This window comes from Ipomoea triloba, chromosome 4 (assembly GCF_003576645.1).
Source record: "Ipomoea triloba cultivar NCNSP0323 chromosome 4, ASM357664v1".
NCBI classification, from domain to species: domain Eukaryota; kingdom Viridiplantae; phylum Streptophyta; class Magnoliopsida; order Solanales; family Convolvulaceae; genus Ipomoea; species Ipomoea triloba.
Window position 1 is genome coordinate 617,419 of NC_044919.1, and position 22,762 is coordinate 640,180.

The 22,762-nt window shown below is 37.2% G+C and overlaps 3 protein-coding genes across 6 annotated transcripts; 2 read left to right on the forward strand and 1 right to left on the reverse strand.

Annotated features, from left to right (window-relative positions):
- The first annotated feature begins 3,542 nt into the window (after nt 1–3,542).
- Nucleotides 3,543–9,856, forward strand: LOC116017078 (beta-amylase 2, chloroplastic-like). 4 transcript variants are annotated; one of them, XM_031257603.1, is made up of 10 exons: nt 3,832–4,006; nt 5,848–5,884; nt 6,495–6,572; nt 6,694–6,897; nt 7,051–7,245; nt 7,768–7,932; nt 8,073–8,333; nt 8,435–8,653; nt 9,019–9,238; nt 9,345–9,856. In XM_031257603.1, exons 1-10 carry the CDS (start codon nt 3,981–3,983, stop codon nt 9,362–9,364), a joined length of 1,425 nt encoding a protein of 474 aa, XP_031113463.1. In that variant the 5' UTR covers nt 3,832–3,980; the 3' UTR covers nt 9,365–9,856. The 4 variants fall into 4 exon arrangements, with proteins under 4 accessions (XP_031113461.1, XP_031113463.1, XP_031113460.1 ...); XM_031257602.1 differs by lacking the exon at nt 3,832–4,006 and adding an exon at nt 5,567–5,726; XM_031257601.1 differs by lacking the exon at nt 5,848–5,884 and having other exon boundaries at nt 3,543–4,006.
- A 386-nt stretch (nt 9,857–10,242) lies between these two features.
- On the forward strand, nt 10,243–17,678 carry LOC116017505 (beta-amylase 7-like). Its single transcript, XM_031258111.1, is given in 13 exon segments — nt 10,243–10,611; nt 11,020–11,630; nt 12,092–12,370; nt 12,445–12,522; nt 12,779–12,982; nt 13,357–13,551; nt 13,813–13,977; nt 15,656–15,916; nt 16,080–16,289; nt 16,439–16,658; nt 17,130–17,149; nt 17,152–17,259; nt 17,622–17,678. Coding segments are annotated over 12 exon segments (2,241 nt in total). The 5' UTR covers nt 10,243–10,611; nt 11,020–11,186.
- Nucleotides 17,679–18,146: 468 nt separating this feature from the next.
- LOC116015248 lies at nt 18,147–21,478 on the reverse strand. Its single transcript, XM_031255279.1, has 5 exons — nt 19,848–21,478; nt 19,467–19,525; nt 19,086–19,214; nt 18,763–18,898; nt 18,147–18,669 (listed from the first exon to the last, which is right to left on the reverse strand). The coding sequence occupies exons 1-5, from the start codon at nt 20,550–20,552 to the stop codon at nt 18,379–18,381; spliced, it is 1,320 nt and encodes a 439-aa protein (XP_031111139.1). The 5' UTR covers nt 20,553–21,478; the 3' UTR covers nt 18,147–18,378.
- Nucleotides 21,479–22,762: the final 1,284 nt, after the last annotated feature.

Below are 22,762 nucleotides of genomic sequence, written 5' to 3' on the forward strand. Positions count from 1 at the left end.
GAGTAGCTATCTCCTTTCGTGTTAGACACGAGATTATCAGTGTTAGACACGAGATATACAATTGGGTCTCTATAACCTTGTTTTCGGCTCCAATTACTCCGTTATGGCCCAACTATTTCCTTAAGGCCCATATACTATGCATCCCATTGTTATCAATCGTTATACCCTGCACCACGGTGCACATAGCAATGTGCACCACTAACGTAAAACGACGTCGTTTTGGTGTTAGTGGACGCGGACGCGAATGACTCCAGAGAATTCATTATCTATAATACACATAATCATTATCTATAATACACAGAACGTTTGCCTAGAATACACAGAATGTTTGCCCAAAATACACAGAATATTGACATATTCTGAAATAATAATAATAATAATAAGCCTTTATTTCTAATAATAATAAAAATAAAGTTTAAAAAAAAGAGTAGAAATTTATTTTAAATGTTTTTTTTTTTACATTGTCTGGCCCACAAAAACATCTGTAAAAACCTCCTCATGCATGAGTTTTAATTTTAAATAGTAATGTTTCTCCAAGTCTGTGTCTGGTAATTCAAATGTAAATTTCTCATTCCAGCAAATCTCTTTTGGTTTCCCTGCACTCATCATTTTTTTAAACATTATTATAGTAATATTAAAATTAAATTAATTCAAAGAAAAAAATTAATTTTAATGAGAAAATATATAGAAATTCACCTCTGGAGGTTTTGCTTCTATATATCTGAGATCCACATTCAACAGTGACATAATAGTTTCTTTTCCCTGCAAATAATTTCAATGAAAAGAAAATTAAAATATAAACTAATTAACAAAATTTTTATATTGAGACCAAAATAGTACAGTTGATAAGTTGGTTGATAAAGCTACTGAGCATAATGGAGGAGTAAGGTCATGATGATCGAGTAGGTTGGATATGATTCTCATACTAAAAAATCTCGAGTTTAATTCTTGCCAATACTCTCTCGGTGGTATATATTTTTTATTCAAATAATAAAAAAGAGTTGACTTGTGAAAAGAACATATAGGATTTTACCAATTTTGTGGCCAATGCCATGAGCATTAGCAAGGATTACTTCTAGGATACCACCCTTCATGTCATATCATTAAGTAAAAAAGCATTGATTCAATAACGCTTCCAAAGGCTTTTAGGTAGCATGCATGTAATAATGATGTGAATTTGTATGAACATTAGTGTATATATAACATATATACACATGGATGGTAAGCAATCAATAATGAAAACCTACACATAATGAAACGTTACTATTTGTAATAAATCTCATTCTCAATGTATCTCCAAACCGAACATTGCATGTAGTCAAAAATTATAAATTCTTTTTTGAAAATAATAATGATAATAAACGTTTCAAAAAGTTGAAATTTGATTCTTAATTATTGTTCCATAGATGAAGGAAGGGTATTAAGATAAACCCTAATAAATATTCATTTTTAGTATGTTGTATTTTTATTTTTTTTTAGTACTACTGAACCCTGTTACAATGCAATAGGTATAGGATGTGTTAACTGAAAGTACACAGAATTTTTGTATCAGCGTTCACAATGTAATATGAACCATTGTCCATGGTATAACAATGGGCAAATTATACCATGCACCACGTACCTAAACGACGTCGTTTTGAGCATTGTAAACTAATCGTCCGTTTTTTTGGAAATCACGTTTCCCGTTTCGCCCGGTCTCTGTATTTATGTTAATATTCTGTGTATTCTAGGCAACTATTCTGTGTATTCTACGCAACCGTTACGTGTATTCATGTTAGTAACACATGTTGTGATGTGTTTGTGCATTCGAATGTTTATGAGGATGAGTTCTGTGTATTTTGTGTCAATATTCTGTGTATTCATGTTATTAACACAGGCTGTGATGTGTTTGTGCATTCGAATGTTAGGAGGATGAGTTCTGTGTATTTTGTGTCAATATTCTGTGTATTCTGGGCAAACATTCTGTGTATTCTAGGCAAACATTCTGTGTATTCTATATAATGATTATGTGTATTTTAGATAATGAATTCCCTGGAGTCATTCGCGTCCACTAACATCTATGTATTTTATGTTAATATTCTGTGTATTCTGGGCAAACATTCTCTGTATTCTAGGCAAACATTCTGTGTATTCTATATAATGATTATGTGTATTTTAGATAATGAATTCCCTGGAGTCATTCGCGTCCACTAACATCTATGTATTTTATGTTAATATTCTGTGTATTCTGGGCAAACATTCTCTGTATTCTAGGCAAACATTCTGTGTATTCTATATAATGATTATGTGTATTTTAGATAATGAATTCCCTGGAGTCATTCGCGTCCACTAACATCTATGTATTTTATGTTAATATTCTGTGTATTCTGGGCAAACATTCTCTGTATTCTAGGCAAACATTCTGTGTATTCTATATAATGATTATGTGTATTTTAGATAATGAATTCCCTGGAGTCATTCGCGTCCACTAACATCTATGTATTTTATGTTAATATTCTGTGTATTCTGGGCAAACATTCTCTGTATTCTAGGCAAACATTCTGTGTATTCTATATAATGATTATGTGTATTTTAGATAATGAATTCCCTGGAGTCATTCGCGTCCACTAACATCTATGTATTTTATGTTAATATTCTGTGTATTCTGGGCAAACATTCTCTGTATTCTAGGCAAACATTCTGTGTATTCTATATAATGATTATGTGTATTTTAGATAATGAATTCCCTGGAGTCATTCGCGTCCACTAACATCTATGTATTTTATGTTAATATTCTGTGTATTCTGGGCAAACATTCTCTGTATTCTAGGCAAACATTCTGTGTATTCTATATAATGATTATGTGTATTTTAGATAATGAATTCCCTGGAGTCATTCGCGTCCACTAACATCTATGTATTTTATGTTAATATTCTGTGTATTCTGGGCAAACATTCTCTGTATTCTAGGCAAACATTCTGTGTATTCTATATAATGATTATGTGTATTTTAGATAATGAATTCCCTGGAGTCATTCGCGTCCACTAACATCTATGTATTTTATGTTAATATTCTGTGTATTCTGGGCAAACATTCTCTGTATTCTAGGCAAACATTCTGTGTATTCTATATAATGATTATGTGTATTATAGATAATGAATTCCCTGGAGTCATTCGCGTCCACTAACATCTATGTATTTTATGTTAATATTCTGTGTATTTTGGGCAAACATTCTGTGTATTCTAGGCAAACGTTCTGTGTATTATAGATAATGATCATGTGTATTATAGATAATGAATTCTCTGGAGTCATTCGCGTCCGCGTCCACTAACACCAAAACGACGTCGTTTTACGTTAGTGGTGCACATTGCTATGTGCACCGTGGTGCAGGGTATAACGATTGATAACAATGGGATGCATAGTATATGGGCCTTAAGGAAATAGTTGGGCCATAACGGAGTAATTGGAGCCGAAAACAAGGTTATAGAGACCCAATTGTATATCTCGTGTCTAACACGAAAGGAGATAGCTACTCATAACTCATTAACTGTAAAACGCCAAAAAGCGGATGCTAATGTCGTTAAGCCCGCGCTAAAGTTTGTTTGCAACTGTAAAATCGATCCTCGGATCCCTCAACTCGCCTTTTTCGGGTTCTCTTGACCCGCCATCTGCTCTCACTATACGGATTCGATGCAAAATACGTATATAACGCACGAATGTACGTACACCGCAGAGAATTGAGATGAAATGGCGATCGTAGCTCCGTCGGCAGAGTTGTTCCAGAGCTTGAAGCCGACGATCACGGCTAGCTTGGCCGCGCCTCGGCGGTTTCCGTCATTTCCGCTTTCTTCTGAGCTCGCCGTGAAGTCCTCACACTGCTCGCGGAGATGGAGGGGCGTTTTCGTGGATTCGAGTGCCGGAACTTGGGCTCGGACTGGGAGTTGGCCTGCAGCGGTGGTCAGGGATAGAGGAGAGAGAATTGAGGTCCATTCCTTCTGTGATGGTGATAATTCGGTTGGCAAGGAGGTAATCGTGTTCTATTTATTATGATTTTCATGTCTTATCAAGAGTGCTCTTTCATTTTTGCTTCTTGTTTTTTTTCGAGTATAGCTGAATTTGTTGTTGTTTCGTTTTCCTAAATTGTCAGGATACTAATCAGTGTAGTCAGCATAGTTAGCTGCATGGTGAGATTCTAAATTTCTAATGCATATATTAACAGTACATGGTGTAATATCACAAACGTAAGGCAAAATTGTCGTATGCAGTAATCTTCTGCAAATGAAAGCTGTATTGTTTCTCATGTTCACAGGGCTTAAACTTGCTGCAAACATTTAGAAGTAAAGAAAATTTTTAGGTCTCTGCTAATATGGCCAGAAAAATAAGAGATAAAAAGGCCTTATGGAAAATAGGCTTGCATGATGTAGCCATTTATAGCTCTATGATAAGTATCCAAACAGTTTCTAACATTTACCAGCTAGCCTATCTCTGAATCTTTTCACTTGACATAGCAATATAGCATCATGCTTTCTTCCAAAATTTTGAATCTTCCATCAAAATAAAGTATAGATTCTTGGGTTGATTTTTCGGAGGCTTGCTGTATGCTTTGGAGCTTTTACAGCTTCTTCTTGGTACATTAAGTAACTTTACCTTATTTATCCAAACAATAACAATGCAGAAGTTTGATCTCTTCTGATGCTTTTATGATTCATTTTACTTTTTGAAAAAGCTATGTAACTTCTTTGGGAGATATTTCCTATGCAGATTTAACCCAGTAGTAGATTNTGTCAATATTCTGTGTATTCTGGGCAAACATTCTGTGTATTCTAGGCAAACATTCTGTGTATTCTATATAATGATTATGTGTATTATAGATAATGAATTCCCTGGAGTCATTCGCGTCCACTAACATCTATGTATTTTATGTTAATATTCTGTGTATTTTGGGCAAACATTCTGTGTATTCTAGGCAAACGTTCTGTGTATTATAGATAATGATCATGTGTATTATAGATAATGAATTCTCTGGAGTCATTCGCGTCCGCGTCCACTAACACCAAAACGACGTCGTTTTACGTTAGTGGTGCACATTGCTATGTGCACCGTGGTGCAGGGTATAACGATTGATAACAATGGGATGCATAGTATATGGGCCTTAAGGAAATAGTTGGGCCATAACGGAGTAATTGGAGCCGAAAACAAGGTTATAGAGACCCAATTGTATATCTCGTGTCTAACACGAAAGGAGATAGCTACTCATAACTCATTAACTGTAAAACGCCAAAAAGCGGATGCTAATGTCGTTAAGCCCGCGCTAAAGTTTGTTTGCAACTGTAAAATCGATCCTCGGATCCCTCAACTCGCCTTTTTCGGGTTCTCTTGACCCGCCATCTGCTCTCACTATACGGATTCGATGCAAAATACGTATATAACGCACGAATGTACGTACACCGCAGAGAATTGAGATGAAATGGCGATCGTAGCTCCGTCGGCAGAGTTGTTCCAGAGCTTGAAGCCGACGATCACGGCTAGCTTGGCCGCGCCTCGGCGGTTTCCGTCATTTCCGCTTTCTTCTGAGCTCGCCGTGAAGTCCTCACACTGCTCGCGGAGATGGAGGGGCGTTTTCGTGGATTCGAGTGCCGGAACTTGGGCTCGGACTGGGAGTTGGCCTGCAGCGGTGGTCAGGGATAGAGGAGAGAGAATTGAGGTCCATTCCTTCTGTGATGGTGATAATTCGGTTGGCAAGGAGGTAATCGTGTTCTATTTATTATGATTTTCATGTCTTATCAAGAGTGCTCTTTCATTTTTGCTTCTTGTTTTTTTTCGAGTATAGCTGAATTTGTTGTTGTTTCGTTTTCCTAAATTGTCAGGATACTAATCAGTGTAGTCAGCATAGTTAGCTGCATGGTGAGATTCTAAATTTCTAATGCATATATTAACAGTACATGGTGTAATATCACAAACGTAAGGCAAAATTGTCGTATGCAGTAATCTTCTGCAAATGAAAGCTGTATTGTTTCTCATGTTCACAGGGCTTAAACTTGCTGCAAACATTTAGAAGTAAAGAAAATTTTTAGGTCTCTGCTAATATGGCCAGAAAAATAAGAGATAAAAAGGCCTTATGGAAAATAGGCTTGCATGATGTAGCCATTTATAGCTCTATGATAAGTATCCAAACAGTTTCTAACATTTACCAGCTAGCCTATCTCTGAATCTTTTCACTTGACATAGCAATATAGCATCATGCTTTCTTCCAAAATTTTGAATCTTCCATCAAAATAAAGTATAGATTCTTGGGTTGATTTTTCGGAGGCTTGCTGTATGCTTTGGAGCTTTTACAGCTTCTTCTTGGTACATTAAGTAACTTTACCTTATTTATCCAAACAATAACAATGCAGAAGTTTGATCTCTTCTGATGCTTTTATGATTCATTTTACTTTTTGAAAAAGCTATGTAACTTCTTTGGGAGATATTTCCTATGCAGATTTAACCCAGTAGTAGATTTTCCTACCTACAGGGTGCTAATGCTTCACCAAAGGTGCAGGAGCGAGACTTTACTGGCACCCCCTATGTTCCTGTGTATGTCATGCTACCTGTGAGTGGTGTTTCGTCCTTTTCCACACAACCTTCTATTTCCATGTTATTGATATATTCCCACCGGTGAGAGAAGCATATATACTTCTAACTAGTCAAACATATTGCTTCTGTTGGGACAGTTGGGTGTCATTGACATGCAATGCAGGCTTGTGGACCCTGACACTCTGATAGAGCACCTACGGATATTGAAATCAATAAACATTGACGGTGTTATGGTGGACTGCTGGTGGGGTATAGTAGAGGCACATGCTCCACAACAATATAATTGGAGTGGTTATAAGAGACTTTTTGAAATTGTCCGTGATCTGAAGCTTAAACTACAGGCAAGTAGCATATGACAAGTAAAATTCTTAGCATGATTTTTATGTTTGTTTAGGGTTATTTATTTTTCTTATGGTTCTTATCAATTTCTAGCAACTCAATTTTGAATTAATTCCATTTCTATCCATTAATTTATTTTGGAGATATACTTGCAGGTGGTCATGTCATTTCATGAATGCGGTGGGAATGTAGGTGATGACGTCTACATTCCCCTTCCAGAGTGGGTCACAGAGATTGGCCATAGAAATCCTGACATATATTTCACAGATAGAGAGGGAAGAAGAAATCATGAATGCCTCACTTGGGGAATTGACAAGGAGCGAGTTCTAAGAGGCCGAACTGCTGTTGAGGTACTAAATATTCAGATTTGTTTTTAAACGTTTCAAATGTACACTAAGTGGGTGCTTTTGTTAGTCCTTTTATTACTAATGCCAAAATTTAAGTTGATTTTGTCATTATGCAGAGAATTACCATACAATAGAGTAAATTTCATTTGTCATCCTGGATGTTTAAACTAAGTTTCAAATTTATCCTGTGTTTTAATATTTGCAATTTGGAACTAAAAGTATGACATCGGTTTCAATTAGTTCCTAATGTCATTCCTAACCAAATTATCTACAAATAGATAAGGACAACTTTGGTATTTAAAAAATATATTAATTTTTTAGTGTTTTTTTCACCTTCCTTTTGTTCTTTTTTCTATTTTATCTCTCTCTACCTTCTTCTAATTCTTTACAATTTTATCAAATATAAATATCAAATTTATTAAATTTGTTTGATAATGGGAGAGGAGAGAAATGAAATAGAAAGTGAAGTTGTAACTTCTGTGTAATCTTTTGATTGACTTCAAAAAAAATTCTAAAAAAATGTAGGCTTATTTTGACTACATGAGAAGCTTCCGTATAGAGTTTGATGAGTTCTTTGTGGATCGAGTCATCTCTGAAATTGAAATTGGACTGGGGCCATGTGGGGAGTTGAGATATCCTTCTTACCCAGCCAAACACAGTTGGAGATATCCTGGCATTGGTGAATTTCAGGTAAGTTTGTGACCACAAATTGGACCTCTTATAATCTCTGAGTTCTATTTCAGATTGTCCAACCTACTTTGCTATTTATATGTAATATTGTTACACTTGGCACCTTCTTGTGCTCTAAATTTTTTCCCTACTCCATACAGTGCTATGATAAGTACTTGATGAAGAATCTGAGAAGAGCTGCAGAGGTAAGGGGTCACTCATTTTGGGGTAGGGGTCCTGATAATGCAGGTTCCTATAACTCCAGCCCCCACGAAACTGGGTTCTTTCGTGATGGAGGTGACTATGATAGCTACTATGGCAGATTTTTTCTAAAATGGTATAGTCAAGTTTTGGTTGATCATGGTGATCGAGTACTTTCCCTGGCAAATTTGGCCTTCGAAGGCACTTCAATTGCTGCAAAGGTAACTATAGTTTGAAGATGCTTAAAAAAAACAAGATTATGGTGACACTTCTGTTTCAACTGATTGAAAACTAGTTTGGGTGAATCATGATTGGTGAGCAGGTATCAGGTATTCATTGGTGGTACAAGACAGCTAGCCATGCAGCTGAGTTGACTGCTGGGTTTTACAACCCATGCAATTGTGATGGGTATGCTCCAATTGTATCAATGTTAAAGAAGCATGAAACTGCTCTGAACTTCACATGTGTTGAGTTGCGCACAGTTAACCAGAATGAGGACTTTCCAGAAGCATTGGCTGATCCTGAGGGGTTAGTTTGGCAGGTAACTGTGAAATCATACATTATTTACTTACAGAATTTGTCATTTGTGGTTTTACTTTGGCTGTCCGGCTGTCCAGCTGTCCCATAGTTGGTTAAGGTACCTTATCATTTGTGCATCGATTTATCATATCCAAGTTCCAGTTAATCGAGAGTCCATTTCTACTGATGATGCATATTGCCATATTGTTTCTTCTTTTTTCTGTTTGAGGTTGAACCATGATGTTTCCATGGCAATGATTCAAACGTGGATCATACCAATAGTTAGAATGGAACTAAAAGCGCACCTTGCTAGCTTACACTATTACTCATAGTTATTAAATAATTAAATTTATGGATCATGTGTTTAAGCATTTTTACCTATTTCAGGTGTTAAACGCTGCATGGGATGTAAACATACCAGTTGCCAGTGAGAACGCACTTCCTTCATATGATAGAGCAGGTTATAACAAGATTCTGGAAAATGCCAAGCCCTGGAATGATCCAGATGGAAGACATTTGTCCGCTTTTACCTACCTCAGGCTAAGCCCAATTCTCATCGAGAATCATAACTTCCTCGAGTTTGAGCGATTTCTAAAGAGAATGCATGGTAAGACACTTTCTTCCATGACTTCAATATATATGCTTTTCCCTACACAAATGTGACCCTTCCATAATGTAGTAAGGAGCTGAGATTGATCATTGTTGTGATGCAGGGGAACCCTTGTTCAATTAGAAATTGTATCTGAAATTTAGGAGAGGTTAGGAAAAGTGAACTATTCTTATCAGAAGATTAAGAAAAACAAGAATGAGATCTTTAAAAGCTCACGTGCCAGATTAGCTCCAGTCCCTAGTGGCAGATGAGTAGGTGTTTGGAAGAACTTTAACCTGAAGTAAAAGATATGCACCAGCCATGAGAATTCAGCTAAAAAGGAAGTGAAGCATCCATTACCCTTTTGCTTGGTTATTTATCGTAACTTTGAAGAGTACAGAAACTATTAAAACAAATACATGATTCTATTGTTCTTGTGTTTGGCTATGGCTCAGATACTCTGCAATTGAAAGGTACACTTTGTATGATAAAATATACAAAGTGTACTTGTGCAGCAAAAGCAAAAGCTGCATTCTAAATGCCATTTTCATTCCTGTTATATTTTATTTGCCACTAAGAATATCCAAATATGTGTTTGCTTTATGTCTTTTGACACAAAATAGCACCTTGGGACTACAGCTTTTGTTGTGATTTAATAGGTGTCACGAAATCTAGATTTTTATAATGTTTCTTACGTTTTTGTTGTCATTTCATTTTCTTCTTTAGTATCCAATAAAAGTACGCATTCGCTTGATGTCTTTCGGCACAAGAAAAAAATCAATTTAGATAGCACTTTAATGAAGGGTATCACTTGCATCAACAAACATCACTTCTTCTTTTTTTTTTATCCTAAGGGGAAATTAACTATAGCACTTTGGTTATTATATGATGTTGTAGAATTTATCAAAACATAAAATCGTAAATTTGGTCATTTTAAGTGCACAAGTTTGGTATGAAGTTGAATTGTGAAATCACATTTCTTGAGTGTCCCCAAATTAGGGGAAGTGCACAAATCTGTGATCCTCTTTAGCTGCCACGTGCAAAACGTGTGAGTCGCACGCCCGACGATAAGTCGCGAGTCTCAAGCGCCTCTCATCCGTGCCAGGGCATATCTACGCACGCTTGAGTTCTCCCACACGCGTGAAAAGTGAAAACCCTATCCCTTCCACATCCTCGCCGTGCACCACCGCTGCACCGCCGGGTCTTCGCCGGAAACCTCCAAGGACCTGTAAAAGAACCCGCCCTTTTCAATTGCACTTGACGGAGCTCTGCCGGTGCTTTTTCTTCTTCTCTTTCAAGGTCAATTGCCGGAATATTCCCCCTTCCCTGCTCTTTGGATCTGGCTTGTTGAATTGAGACGCCGTGAGCGATGTCAATCTACGCATGTTAAGGTGATAAGGGCAAAAAGCTTGTGCTTTTGGATAAAGCTGAAATCTTAGTGATTATTCAAAAAGAATTGGTGCTCTTTTTTTATTTTTATTTGTATTTTTTTACTTCGTTTCAATGTTATGGTTCTTTTTGAATAGTTTTAGCTCTTCTTCTAATTTGTACTGGAAAAGATTGATAATTGTACATGAGTGAATGAAGATGTATATTAGTAGTAGCAGTTCATTTTTTTCTCTTGATAGTAGTTGAGACTTGGCTCTAATTTATTGGTACAATTTGGAGCACTTTATCTGTTTCAGAGAGCATTGCTGCATGAGGTCCAACCTTGATAGAAAGTTATTCTTAAAAGTGCATAACTGCTTTGATGGAGTTAGTACCGTTATTTGATTTTCTATTTATTTATTTTAATTAAGGAAATTAGCAGCTGTGGTTCAGCCATGTATCTGGAGTCTGTCTCGAGATTTGCTAACTATGCATGATGCTGGGAGATTTGAGCATGACTTAAATAGTTTATCAAGATTATATTGAGATGTGCATGTGACTCTTTGGGGAGGGAGGGAGACATAACTGGAGGTAGAATATGGCTGCAGAGATGCATAGATATAGCACCAATGAAGAAGATGAAGAAATGGGGATGGATGTGAAAGAGGAAGATGATGAGGATGAAGAAGAAGAAGAGGAAGAAAAGAGCTTATCTGCTCCAGCAACTGCAGGCATTGATGGGGGGGTTGCATCTAACAACAGCAGCCATAGGTTCTTGCATCATCAGCAATTTCAGGAGCAGCCAACCCCTCAAGGAGGATCTCGTAGGTCTAGGCCACTAGAAGAGAAGGAAAGAACAAAGCTAAGGGAGAGACATCGAAGGGCAATTACTGCAAAGATCTTGGCTGGCCTTAGAAAGTATGGTAACTATAATCTTAGAGCCAGGGCTGATATCAATGAGGTCATTTCTGCATTGGCAAGGGAAGCAGGTTATGTTGTTCTTCAAGATGGAACAACCTTTCCATCCGGGTCACATCCACAGGTATCTGTCATTCCTTCATCATGAAATCTGGATAAACACAGTGAAATGTTTAGAAAACTTGGCTTAACTTGACCTTATTTTTGGGCAAAACTTTCCCCTTTGAAAATGTTAACATACATCAGTACATGAATGAATATGCATCCACCTTCTTTTCTTCTAGTGAGTTTCAAGAAAGTTCAAACAAGGCAAAATTTTCTCACCATCTACATGAAATTTTTTGAGAAAATGACTGAATACCTCTTTCTTTGATGATCTTTCCTATAAATAATGATTGTTGTACAACCTATTTTAGACAAGAAAATATCTACACTGATTACACTAATTATTGCTATTCTACATTAGGTAAGAATATATACAGCTAATACACAAATTATGACAAATGGGATCTTCAAATCTCACTCACAATCTCAGTCATAATTTTAGCAATTGACAGCCCACAACCTCTGCCTTTGATACTACAGGGCACAAGAGCTACTGGCCCATCTACCCCAGTTGTGACTTCTCCATCTTTATATATGCAAGCACAAAATTCTCAACCTGCATCCTTGAGAACCATTTCTTCTGGTTGTCAAGATACAGTTGGTTATAATTCAGTCCAAATGAAAAGTGTGTTTATGCCCACTTCATCTCGTTATGATGCACCCCTGAGTGGTCCATCTCAGATATCGTCTATGGTGGCTGATGGAGGAGGTACACAGAATGATCCATTTCTTGGAGGGTCCTTGGACTCAAACAAGCAGGTGAAAGGGTGCCCACTTAAATGCTACAGATTGTTCAATTTTTCTAGCTTATACTTACAGAACAGTTTTATCAGGTTGTTGACGTACCCACAAGGTTACAGGAGGATGCTTTTGCTGGCACACCTTATGTTCCTGTTTATGTTATGCTACCTGTGAGCTTTTTAATTTATTATTTCCTTCTTCTTCTTCTTCTTCTTCTTCTTCTTCTTTTTTTTTTTTTTTTTTTTAATAAATTTTGGGCAATAATATCTCTTTAAATTTCTAACCTCTTGTATATCAAGAATTTGTTTTATTTTTAATTTAGTTTCTTCTTTAAAGTTGGCTTTGCTGTTAGGTTACAGCTCTATTCAATATATTAGCGATTGTGTCGTTCCAAGTATTAAAATCTAAATGCACCTTCTTTATCAGTTGGGCATCATCAACATAAAGTCAGAGCTTGTTGATCCAGATAGCGTAGTGAAGCAACTAAGAATACTGAAATCAATCAATGTTGATGGAATTATGGTTGATTGCTGGTGGGGTATAGTAGAAGCTCATGGACCAAAGGAGTATAATTGGGATGGATATAAGAGCTTGTTTCAAATTGTGCGTGAACTCAAGCTCAAAATTCAGGTGACATTTATTTTTGTAATATATGTTCATTCTATTTCTTGGCTTTATTTATTTATTTATTTTTCTGTTGGGCTGGGTTGCTCAGCCAAAGCTCTTATGGCTTCTAAAGAGAAGTTCTGCAAGTAGAACCTCATTCTGAGGTTCCAGTAGAACCTCATTTTGAGTTCTACCACATTTTTTTACTAAGGCACCTAGGCACCCATAGGTCGGTAGATGGGCACCTAGTGAGTTCTACCACATTGATTTCAATAAATTATTCTCTCTAAAAACCATGTGCCTCTATAAGTCAATGCCAAAGCAATAAAATTTGTTCTATTGCCTGTGTTTTTATTCATAATTGTGCACTGAAGTTGTATGAGTTTGACTGCAATTAGGTGGTGATGTCTTTTCATGAATGTGGAGGTAACATTGGTGATGATGTATGCATCCCACTGCCTCACTGGGTAGCTGAAATCGGTCGAAGCAATCCTGATATATATTTTACAGATAGAGCAGGAAGGCGCAACCCTGAATGTCTCTCGTGGGGTGTTGACAAGGAAAGGATTTTCAAAGGCCGGACTGCTTTAGAGGTACTTTGTTTTACTTTGTTCAAATTACACTTATATGTTACTGTTACAAGGGCTGATTTTCTTGTGCTTCTGAGTGTTAAGAAAATATAAAATAAAATAAAGCCTGGGTAAAGATATGGTGGAGGGTGGGGAGCTTCTATGGACCGGAAATATTTAGTTTTAAAAAAATAATGCATAGTTGTAGAGCATTTTGTGTCTTTATTAGTAAACCTTGTGGAAACCTTGTATACTATGTTGAGGTTTCTGTGTTTAAATTTGTAGGTTTACTATGATTACATGAGAAGCTTCCGATCTGAATTTGATGAGTTCTTTAAAGATGGTGTTATCTCTATGATTGAAGTTGGATTAGGTCCATGTGGGGAACTAAGATACCCATCTAATCCTGTAAAGCATGGTTGGAGATACCCAGGTGTTGGGGAATTTCAGGTAACTATGCATTGAATATAAGCTTGAATATTGAGTATCTTTGCTGTTTGGACAAAAGGTTTTCTTCTTTTTGTAGATAATAACAGGCCAGCAATTATTTTTCATATTCTGNTTTTTTTTTTTTTTTTTTTTTTTTTTAATAAATTTTGGGCAATAATATCTCTTTAAATTTCTAACCTCTTGTATATCAAGAATTTGTTTTATTTTTAATTTAGTTTCTTCTTTAAAGTTGGCTTTGCTGTTAGGTTACAGCTCTATTCAATATATTAGCGATTGTGTCGTTCCAAGTATTAAAATCTAAATGCACCTTCTTTATCAGTTGGGCATCATCAACATAAAGTCAGAGCTTGTTGATCCAGATAGCGTAGTGAAGCAACTAAGAATACTGAAATCAATCAATGTTGATGGAATTATGGTTGATTGCTGGTGGGGTATAGTAGAAGCTCATGGACCAAAGGAGTATAATTGGGATGGATATAAGAGCTTGTTTCAAATTGTGCGTGAACTCAAGCTCAAAATTCAGGTGACATTTATTTTTGTAATATATGTTCATTCTATTTCTTGGCTTTATTTATTTATTTATTTTTCTGTTGGGCTGGGTTGCTCAGCCAAAGCTCTTATGGCTTCTAAAGAGAAGTTCTGCAAGTAGAACCTCATTCTGAGGTTCCAGTAGAACCTCATTTTGAGTTCTACCACATTTTTTTACTAAGGCACCTAGGCACCCATAGGTCGGTAGATGGGCACCTAGTGAGTTCTACCACATTGATTTCAATAAATTATTCTCTCTAAAAACCATGTGCCTCTATAAGTCAATGCCAAAGCAATAAAATTTGTTCTATTGCCTGTGTTTTTATTCATAATTGTGCACTGAAGTTGTATGAGTTTGACTGCAATTAGGTGGTGATGTCTTTTCATGAATGTGGAGGTAACATTGGTGATGATGTATGCATCCCACTGCCTCACTGGGTAGCTGAAATCGGTCGAAGCAATCCTGATATATATTTTACAGATAGAGCAGGAAGGCGCAACCCTGAATGTCTCTCGTGGGGTGTTGACAAGGAAAGGATTTTCAAAGGCCGGACTGCTTTAGAGGTACTTTGTTTTACTTTGTTCAAATTACACTTATATGTTACTGTTACAAGGGCTGATTTTCTTGTGCTTCTGAGTGTTAAGAAAATATAAAATAAAATAAAGCCTGGGTAAAGATATGGTGGAGGGTGGGGAGCTTCTATGGACCGGAAATATTTAGTTTTAAAAAAATAATGCATAGTTGTAGAGCATTTTGTGTCTTTATTAGTAAACCTTGTGGAAACCTTGTATACTATGTTGAGGTTTCTGTGTTTAAATTTGTAGGTTTACTATGATTACATGAGAAGCTTCCGATCTGAATTTGATGAGTTCTTTAAAGATGGTGTTATCTCTATGATTGAAGTTGGATTAGGTCCATGTGGGGAACTAAGATACCCATCTAATCCTGTAAAGCATGGTTGGAGATACCCAGGTGTTGGGGAATTTCAGGTAACTATGCATTGAATATAAGCTTGAATATTGAGTATCTTTGCTGTTTGGACAAAAGGTTTTCTTCTTTTTGTAGATAATAACAGGCCAGCAATTATTTTTCATATTCTGATTCTGAGGAGTCCCATTTTCATCTATCTGATGTGCTTCCCCTCTGCAGTGCTATGATCAGTATTTGTTCAAAAGCTTGCACAAGGCAGCTGAAGAAAGAGGGCCCTTAATTTGGGCACGAGGACCTGATAATGCAGGTTCCTATAATTCCAGGCCACATGAAACTGGTTTCTTCTGTGATGGTGGTGACTATGATGGATATCATGGTAGATTTTTCCTCAAGTGGTACTCCCAGATTTTGGTTGACCATGTTGATAGGGTGCTTTATCTGGCCAAGTTAATTTTTGAAGGAACATGCATTGCTGTGAAGGTTAGACATTAGTGCTTTCTGTCCTTTTCTCAGATAAAATAGACTTTGTGGCTTTAACAATCTATTAATTCTAAACTCTTCTCTCTTTTTTTTTTTTCTCCAGTTACATTAGCTTGACTTGAACTAATTTCTTTGCCATTTAAAAAATATATATCCTGAGCAGCTATCAGGTATTCATTGGTGGTACAAGACAACCAGCCATGCCGCTGAATTAACTGCTGGATATTATAACTCGAACACTCGGGATGGATATGCTGCCATTTTGGCAAAGTTGAAGAAACATGGAGCTATATTGAAGTTCACATTTACTGAGATGAGCACATTAAACCAGCACGTGGAGGCAATGGGAGATCCTGAAGGCTTAGATTGGCAAGTAAGCATACAGATCACTAGTATATTGAGTTTCCAGCTCTGGAAGCGACATATTTCATCAGGAACTTGTTTGCTATATGTGTAAGCAAATCTTGAGGTTATATATAACAAAAACAATCTTAACACACTGATTTTGGGATGATGTTACAGATGATAAATGCTGCTTGGGACGCATGTTTACCAGTTTGCGGTGGGAATTCGCTTCCCTGCCATGACAGGGCATCCTATAACTATTTACTGGAAAAATCCAAGCCCATGGATCATCCAGATGGGCTGCACTTCGTTTCTTTTACCTATCTTAGGCTCAGTCCTGTTCTCTTGGACGCTCAAAATTTCATGGAATTTGAGCAATTTGTGAAGCAAATGCATGGTATGACACATTTAAAATCCCCCTTATGTTACTTGCTGCTGTTACATCTAAAGTCCCTTGCATAATATTGAGATGACTGGTAATGAGGCTAGAATCGTTTGTACCTTCTACTATGACCCAAAACAACACCGAGAGCTATCCCCAGTTCCCCTAGAAATAGAAAAATTTTGAAGTGAGGGGGACCAAGTAGAAGTTAAAGAAGACATGTAAACATAAATACCCTGTTTATGATTTGAGTAAATAAGTTAAAATCATTTCATCATTGTGTTTCCTTCTCAGAAATACTCCGTAATAGATCTGTAAAGATACCATTTTCTTTGTTTGCTTGGAAAGAGTGATTAATTATATAGCATATAAGCAGTAAACACAAGTACTTATGTAATATAGAACGTATATATATAACAGCATGAATCGATCCTTCTGCTGAACTCCAGCTTTCTTAAGTAACTCGGTTTTTTTTTTCTATTTCAGGCCAGGCAGTTCTTGATATACAGGCATAGCTTGAGGAACACAAGCGCATATCCCCTCCGTTCTTTCCTGCAAGAAAACGGGGTTTGGGTGTAGAATGGAGTCGTATACTGTAGTACAAATATTGATACAAGTAAAGGAATGAATGATACTTCCCAATTTCCATATCTAGGCTTTTAGCAGCATAGGTATTATTTGTGTATCCTTGTAGTAGCATATCTTACTCCAACTAACATGAGTCCTTCATTGTTTGGAGTTTACCCCAATGCTAAGCTGTAAAGAGTTATTTAGAGGTGAGACTAGCAGTATTTTACAGAATGAGGTGCAGGCTTATGGTGAAATGTAAAGGTGGAAATTTCCTTGTTCCCTGTACTCTTTTAGTGTAATGGAAAGTTCCATTAATTGTATGGTCTCTTATTGCTCATAATTTGACCCCACAAGACACTATTTGGTCTCTTATTGTGTTGAGTTTGTCACAATTGTATGATATTTCAGGTGTTTGTGAATGGGTGCAAAGTGTTCATAAATGACACACTCCTTTACAAGACTTGAGACTAGTGAAGCACATTTCGTGATTTATTCTTCTACTGAAGATCTAGAATAAGGGCAGGTGAAAATTCCCGAATTTGTAGAGCAAACTATGTATAATTTAGTTTGTCTAAGAACAGGTGGATATGTCTACAAGAATATCGCATAATATGTTTTGTTAATAGCTACAGTGTGCAGGTACGAATTCTACTGATGTTTGTCTTGTTTGTCTATTGTGAATGCCAATGTACAAACACTTTAGAGGATTTGAGATTGTGGTGGTATATTTTATGATTTACTCAACAAAAATTCTACAGTAAGGACAGGTAGAGGCCCTCGTAATTGGGGTGCAAACCGTGTATGACTTAGTTTGTGTTTATGAACAAGTGGATATAACAGTAGATACAACACAAGATCATCTTTTCCTTTGGTTTTGACAACTAAAATGAATGTCTACAAGAGTATCACAAAATAAGAGACTACCAAGAACAATGAGAAATCTCTGCTATCACCATATTATTAGCTTATAATCAATCATTCTTAACAAATAAATGAAACATTCATCAAAGATTGGGTCCATGAACAGGCCACAAACATTACAAACACTTCTGAACCAGTCCTAAGAATAGTGTTTGCCATTTGACACTAACCTACTCTACCACACAAATGAATCTATAATTCTATAAATGAAAAAAATAAAATAAAAAATGAATCTTTTGATTGGCTACACTAGTTTATCTGTGGGAAGAAGCTGCCCAGCTAAATCATCCCAGCTTTCTTTTCTAGTTTTCGACAATGTTAAAGAAAACCGTCGAGATTTGCCAGAATTCTCCCCTTGCTCTAATTCACGAAACGTCCCATACGAAGAAGGAGAGTATGCTCGGGGCACATCCAACGCAACTGCCCTCTGTAATGCGGCCTGGTGCTCCTGCATATGCTCTTTTGCGAGAGAAGCCTTCCGAACCATCCTCTGCTGAGTGGGGATATCCGTGCTTTGATCTCTTTCCAGCATCGACTGTATAGAGCAGAGGAAACTCAAAACGCAAACTAAAAAGCAGAAAACAGCGTTCGTAGAATTGTAATGCTAAAAGAATCCGAATGTGCTTACATCGAGTGTCCTTTGAGACTCGGTCAGTATCTGAATGATGGAATGATCCCTAGTCATGTCCCGAGAAAGAACAATGTGTTCAAACCGCCCATCCACAGGTATGGCTGTTCTTACAATCGGCAGTATTTTCGCAGAGCTGCAGCAAGGGAGAGAAGCGAGAGTGGGGAGTGCAAATGCAATCGTTAAACTTCTAAACATGTTTTGTATTGAACCAGTCCCTACTGTTCTAGGTTTCTTTGGGATCATAGTACATGCATTACAATCTTAATTCCTCAAAATTCTGAAAATTCCTCAAAATTCTGACAGCAATAGAATCTACGAACCTGAAGGGCTTTCTCACGATAATGTGATAAAGACGACCAGGTGCATAGAGACGCCTTGGATCTTTAAGCATCGTCTCTTCCATTGTGCACGTATCTTTCAAGCACATTATGCAGAGCAAGCATGGGAAGCTATAGAAATATTAACATTATTAGCAGGTGAGAGTACGAAGGTCGAGAATATTGCAGGTATTAGCCAAGAAATATTATCATTATTAGCAAGAATTTCTGGAATAGACAGTGCCAAATCTAAAGTTATGCAGATGATGAAATGTTCATTCTTCAGAATAGCGTGTCTTCTCTCAATTAGCAACTTTTATGGGCAAAAAATCAAATGTAACGTCAAAATAATACCAAAAGGAGACAAGACCTGCAATCTTTTACCAGAAAAGTGACTTGAAAGCATTTTCCAGTGCAACAGTAGTCCGAGGTAAGAAATCATCCTGATTGATTTATGGAAAACGACATGTTAGAGTTTGATCATGAACCCTGAACCAAGTAAGGAGAAATGCGAGAGAAATTCAAGATAAACAGGCAACACGAGAACAAAATAACCCCTTCAATGTAAAAAAACATCCCCTTTCCTACAAAGTATAGATGGCAGTATTTGCGTTTTTATTCATAGTGCAACAGCAGTACTCAGAGGTAAGACATCATCCATATGGCCAAATAATTGCAATTCAAGGTTCCATTTATATCAATCACAAGGAGAAAAAAGTAAATCTGATAACATAAAAATGTCGAGACTCAAGATATCCACATTACCTGTAGTACAACAGAATTGATGATATCTGCATATCTCACCGCCAAATTTAGAGATACACACCTTGCAGGAGCAATTGCGAAGCATCTGATCCGTTTTCTCTCCAAGTTTCCAAGTTTTCCTCGGTTCTTAACAGCCAACATTGTCAGCAACGCCACAACTCCAGCCCCTAAAGAGTGCCCAGCTAACGTCAACGTGTAGTTAGGATATCTCACCACCAGTTCTCTCAAAACATTCGCTTCTGCTTCCATTACCCACTGCGCTGCTTTTAACAGCCCGTTATGAACATACCCCCCATCGAATTCACCTTGCCCGAGCTTGTCATCAAGCAAGACAAAATAATCACTCTCCTTCGCCAAATTAAGACCTCTAATAGCTACAACTATTTCGCCATTCTGATGATCAACGTAGACCATATAAGGCGTCACTCTCCCTCGAGTATCCTCGTGATTCCTCTTCACAATCACCCAATCTGGATCAACACCATATCCTCCAGGAGGAGCCCAGATTGGGTTCCTGATATCATCCTCATATATAGATAGAATATATCTACAAAACCGCGGCACAGGCTCGAACTCACTAGCAGCTGCAATCCCCCAGTTCTCACTTTCCCTCCCAGCAGTATACCTAAACTTCTTCCACACCCAACGCGCACAGGCCAGACAGTATACACACTCAAGAATTGGCAGACAGCTAGCAAATGACATTGGTGCCTAACTGCCTACCAAGCTATCATCTTCAACCTCCCCAAGAATCACACCCAATTAAAGGGAAATCATCACAAATACCTATCTATATCTATGCTTCTCAAACTTCACAGTTATCCCCAAGAATCATAGCCAATAAAGGGAAATCATTACAATTTACAAATACCTATATATATATATATATATCTATTTTTTTTGGTGTAGCTCAAGTTTCCACCCTCGGACACAGTGACTAATCCCCTCGTTAGATTGTAGATACCTCTATTGGCTAGGACAACTGGCCTAGAAATTTAAGGTTGCTCCATATCCAAAGCCAATGATCGAACCCTTGACTTTGGTTAAGGATGGATGAGTCTCTTCCACCTATCTATATCTATCCTCTCACAGCTACCCAACAATGAAAACAACACAAAAACCAAGAAATGGCAAGAATTTTTCAATGGCCATGTATTTTAATAGCTTTGAACTGGAAATTAAGTAAATTGAGCTCAAGAAACCTGATCAGAGAAGCCAGAGGTCTGTGCCCTAAACCTATCTATATCTATGCTTCTGAAAGTTCACAGCTACCCAGAAATGAAAACAACACAAAAACCAAGAAATGGCAAGAATTTTTCAATGGGTATGTATTTTAATACCTTTGAACTGGAAATTAAGTAAATTCAGCTCAAAAAACCTGATCAGAGAAGCCAGAGGTCTGTGCCCTTAAATCAAAATTGGAGAAATGGTGAAGAAAAGATGGTATAGTGATCAGCAACAGGAAACCCCAGAAGCAAAACACCAGAATTGCAGTTTCCGGTGGAGAGCGGAGAAGCCAAAAAGGGACAATTTTTAAGAACTTTCTGCTTAAAGAAAGAACAAACTGGAAAAGAATGTTGGCAAGAAACGATAGGGAGTGAAAATCAAGGCGGGTCCAGCGTTGCTGGCTGGCTGCAACAACTCGCCAATCGCCATTTTTGGTGGGTCCTTTCATGATTAAAAGAGGAATCTTCCGAGGTTTTATGCCTTTAGCGACAGTCATCGGCGGCAGCCAATCAAAAGTGTCCCGTACAGTGCAAAATATATATATGTCCCGTGCACGCGAGACGAGAATGTTCCATATGGCTAGATTCGATTCTACCTACGACTAATGTTGTTTAGGGAAGGAAAATATAATCTCTACTCTCACTTTGTATATATTTAGTCGTTACTTATAAATTAATTAATTTTCTATAAATTTTCCACATCAAACAACATAAAATATGGTACATAAAACCTTTTCTAGAAAGAGTGTTCACTAAGTAAAATATGCTCCTGTTTAATAGCATGTGTAAGTCACAGAGGTAAATTGTACTATAAATATTTCTATGGCAAGTTAGATTAAGAGACCATTGGTCAGAACTAAACTATGAGATTCAAGTACGAGAATCATGTTTCATTTCTTCGATCACATCTTTGCAGAAATCTCCCTTTTTTTTTTTTTTTGATTTACTAGGAAACACACAACAACTATGAATTGAATATATACTTTGGGTACGTAAAGTCATATCTTGTAACTATAGCTAGTAAATGACTATAATGAAATAAATCAACCTAGGTTGTTTGATCCATCATCCATAGCTAACAATCTCACATAGAAAAGACCAATATACCGCTCTCACATTGTGTCAAATTTAGAAATCTATATGTCAAACCATGCAACGGGAGGAGAACTCTGGGCGCTTTATGTTGGTCTCAGATGGACTTGGACTGTTGGAAAGAAGAAAATTCATGTCTTCGTGATTCTCAATGCGTAGTAGACTGGCTTACTAATAGTCGTGAGCCGATAAGGCAATGTGCAAGCATTGTGCAAGCAATCTTATCCTAAGGCAATGTGCAAGCATTGTGCAAGCCTGCTTATCCTAGCTAGCTGAATAAAGAATGTCATATATCACTATTAATTTTGCTGTTGACTGATTAGCAAAGGTTGCTCCGTGTAGGAACGGATACTGGATTGAATTCAACTTTTCGATGGAACTTAATTAGAAACATCCTCGACATGAAATAAAGGTGGCTCATAATAATTGTTTTTGGGTCTCCCCTCCCCATCTCTCCCCTCCCCCCCCCCCCCCCCCCCCCAAATATAAAACGTATATTAAAATTGCAAGTGAACAAAATAGCCCTATATTAGTCCATATATGCAAGCAAAAGAGTATAGAGTAATATATAGACCATAATAATGGGAGTATGAATGT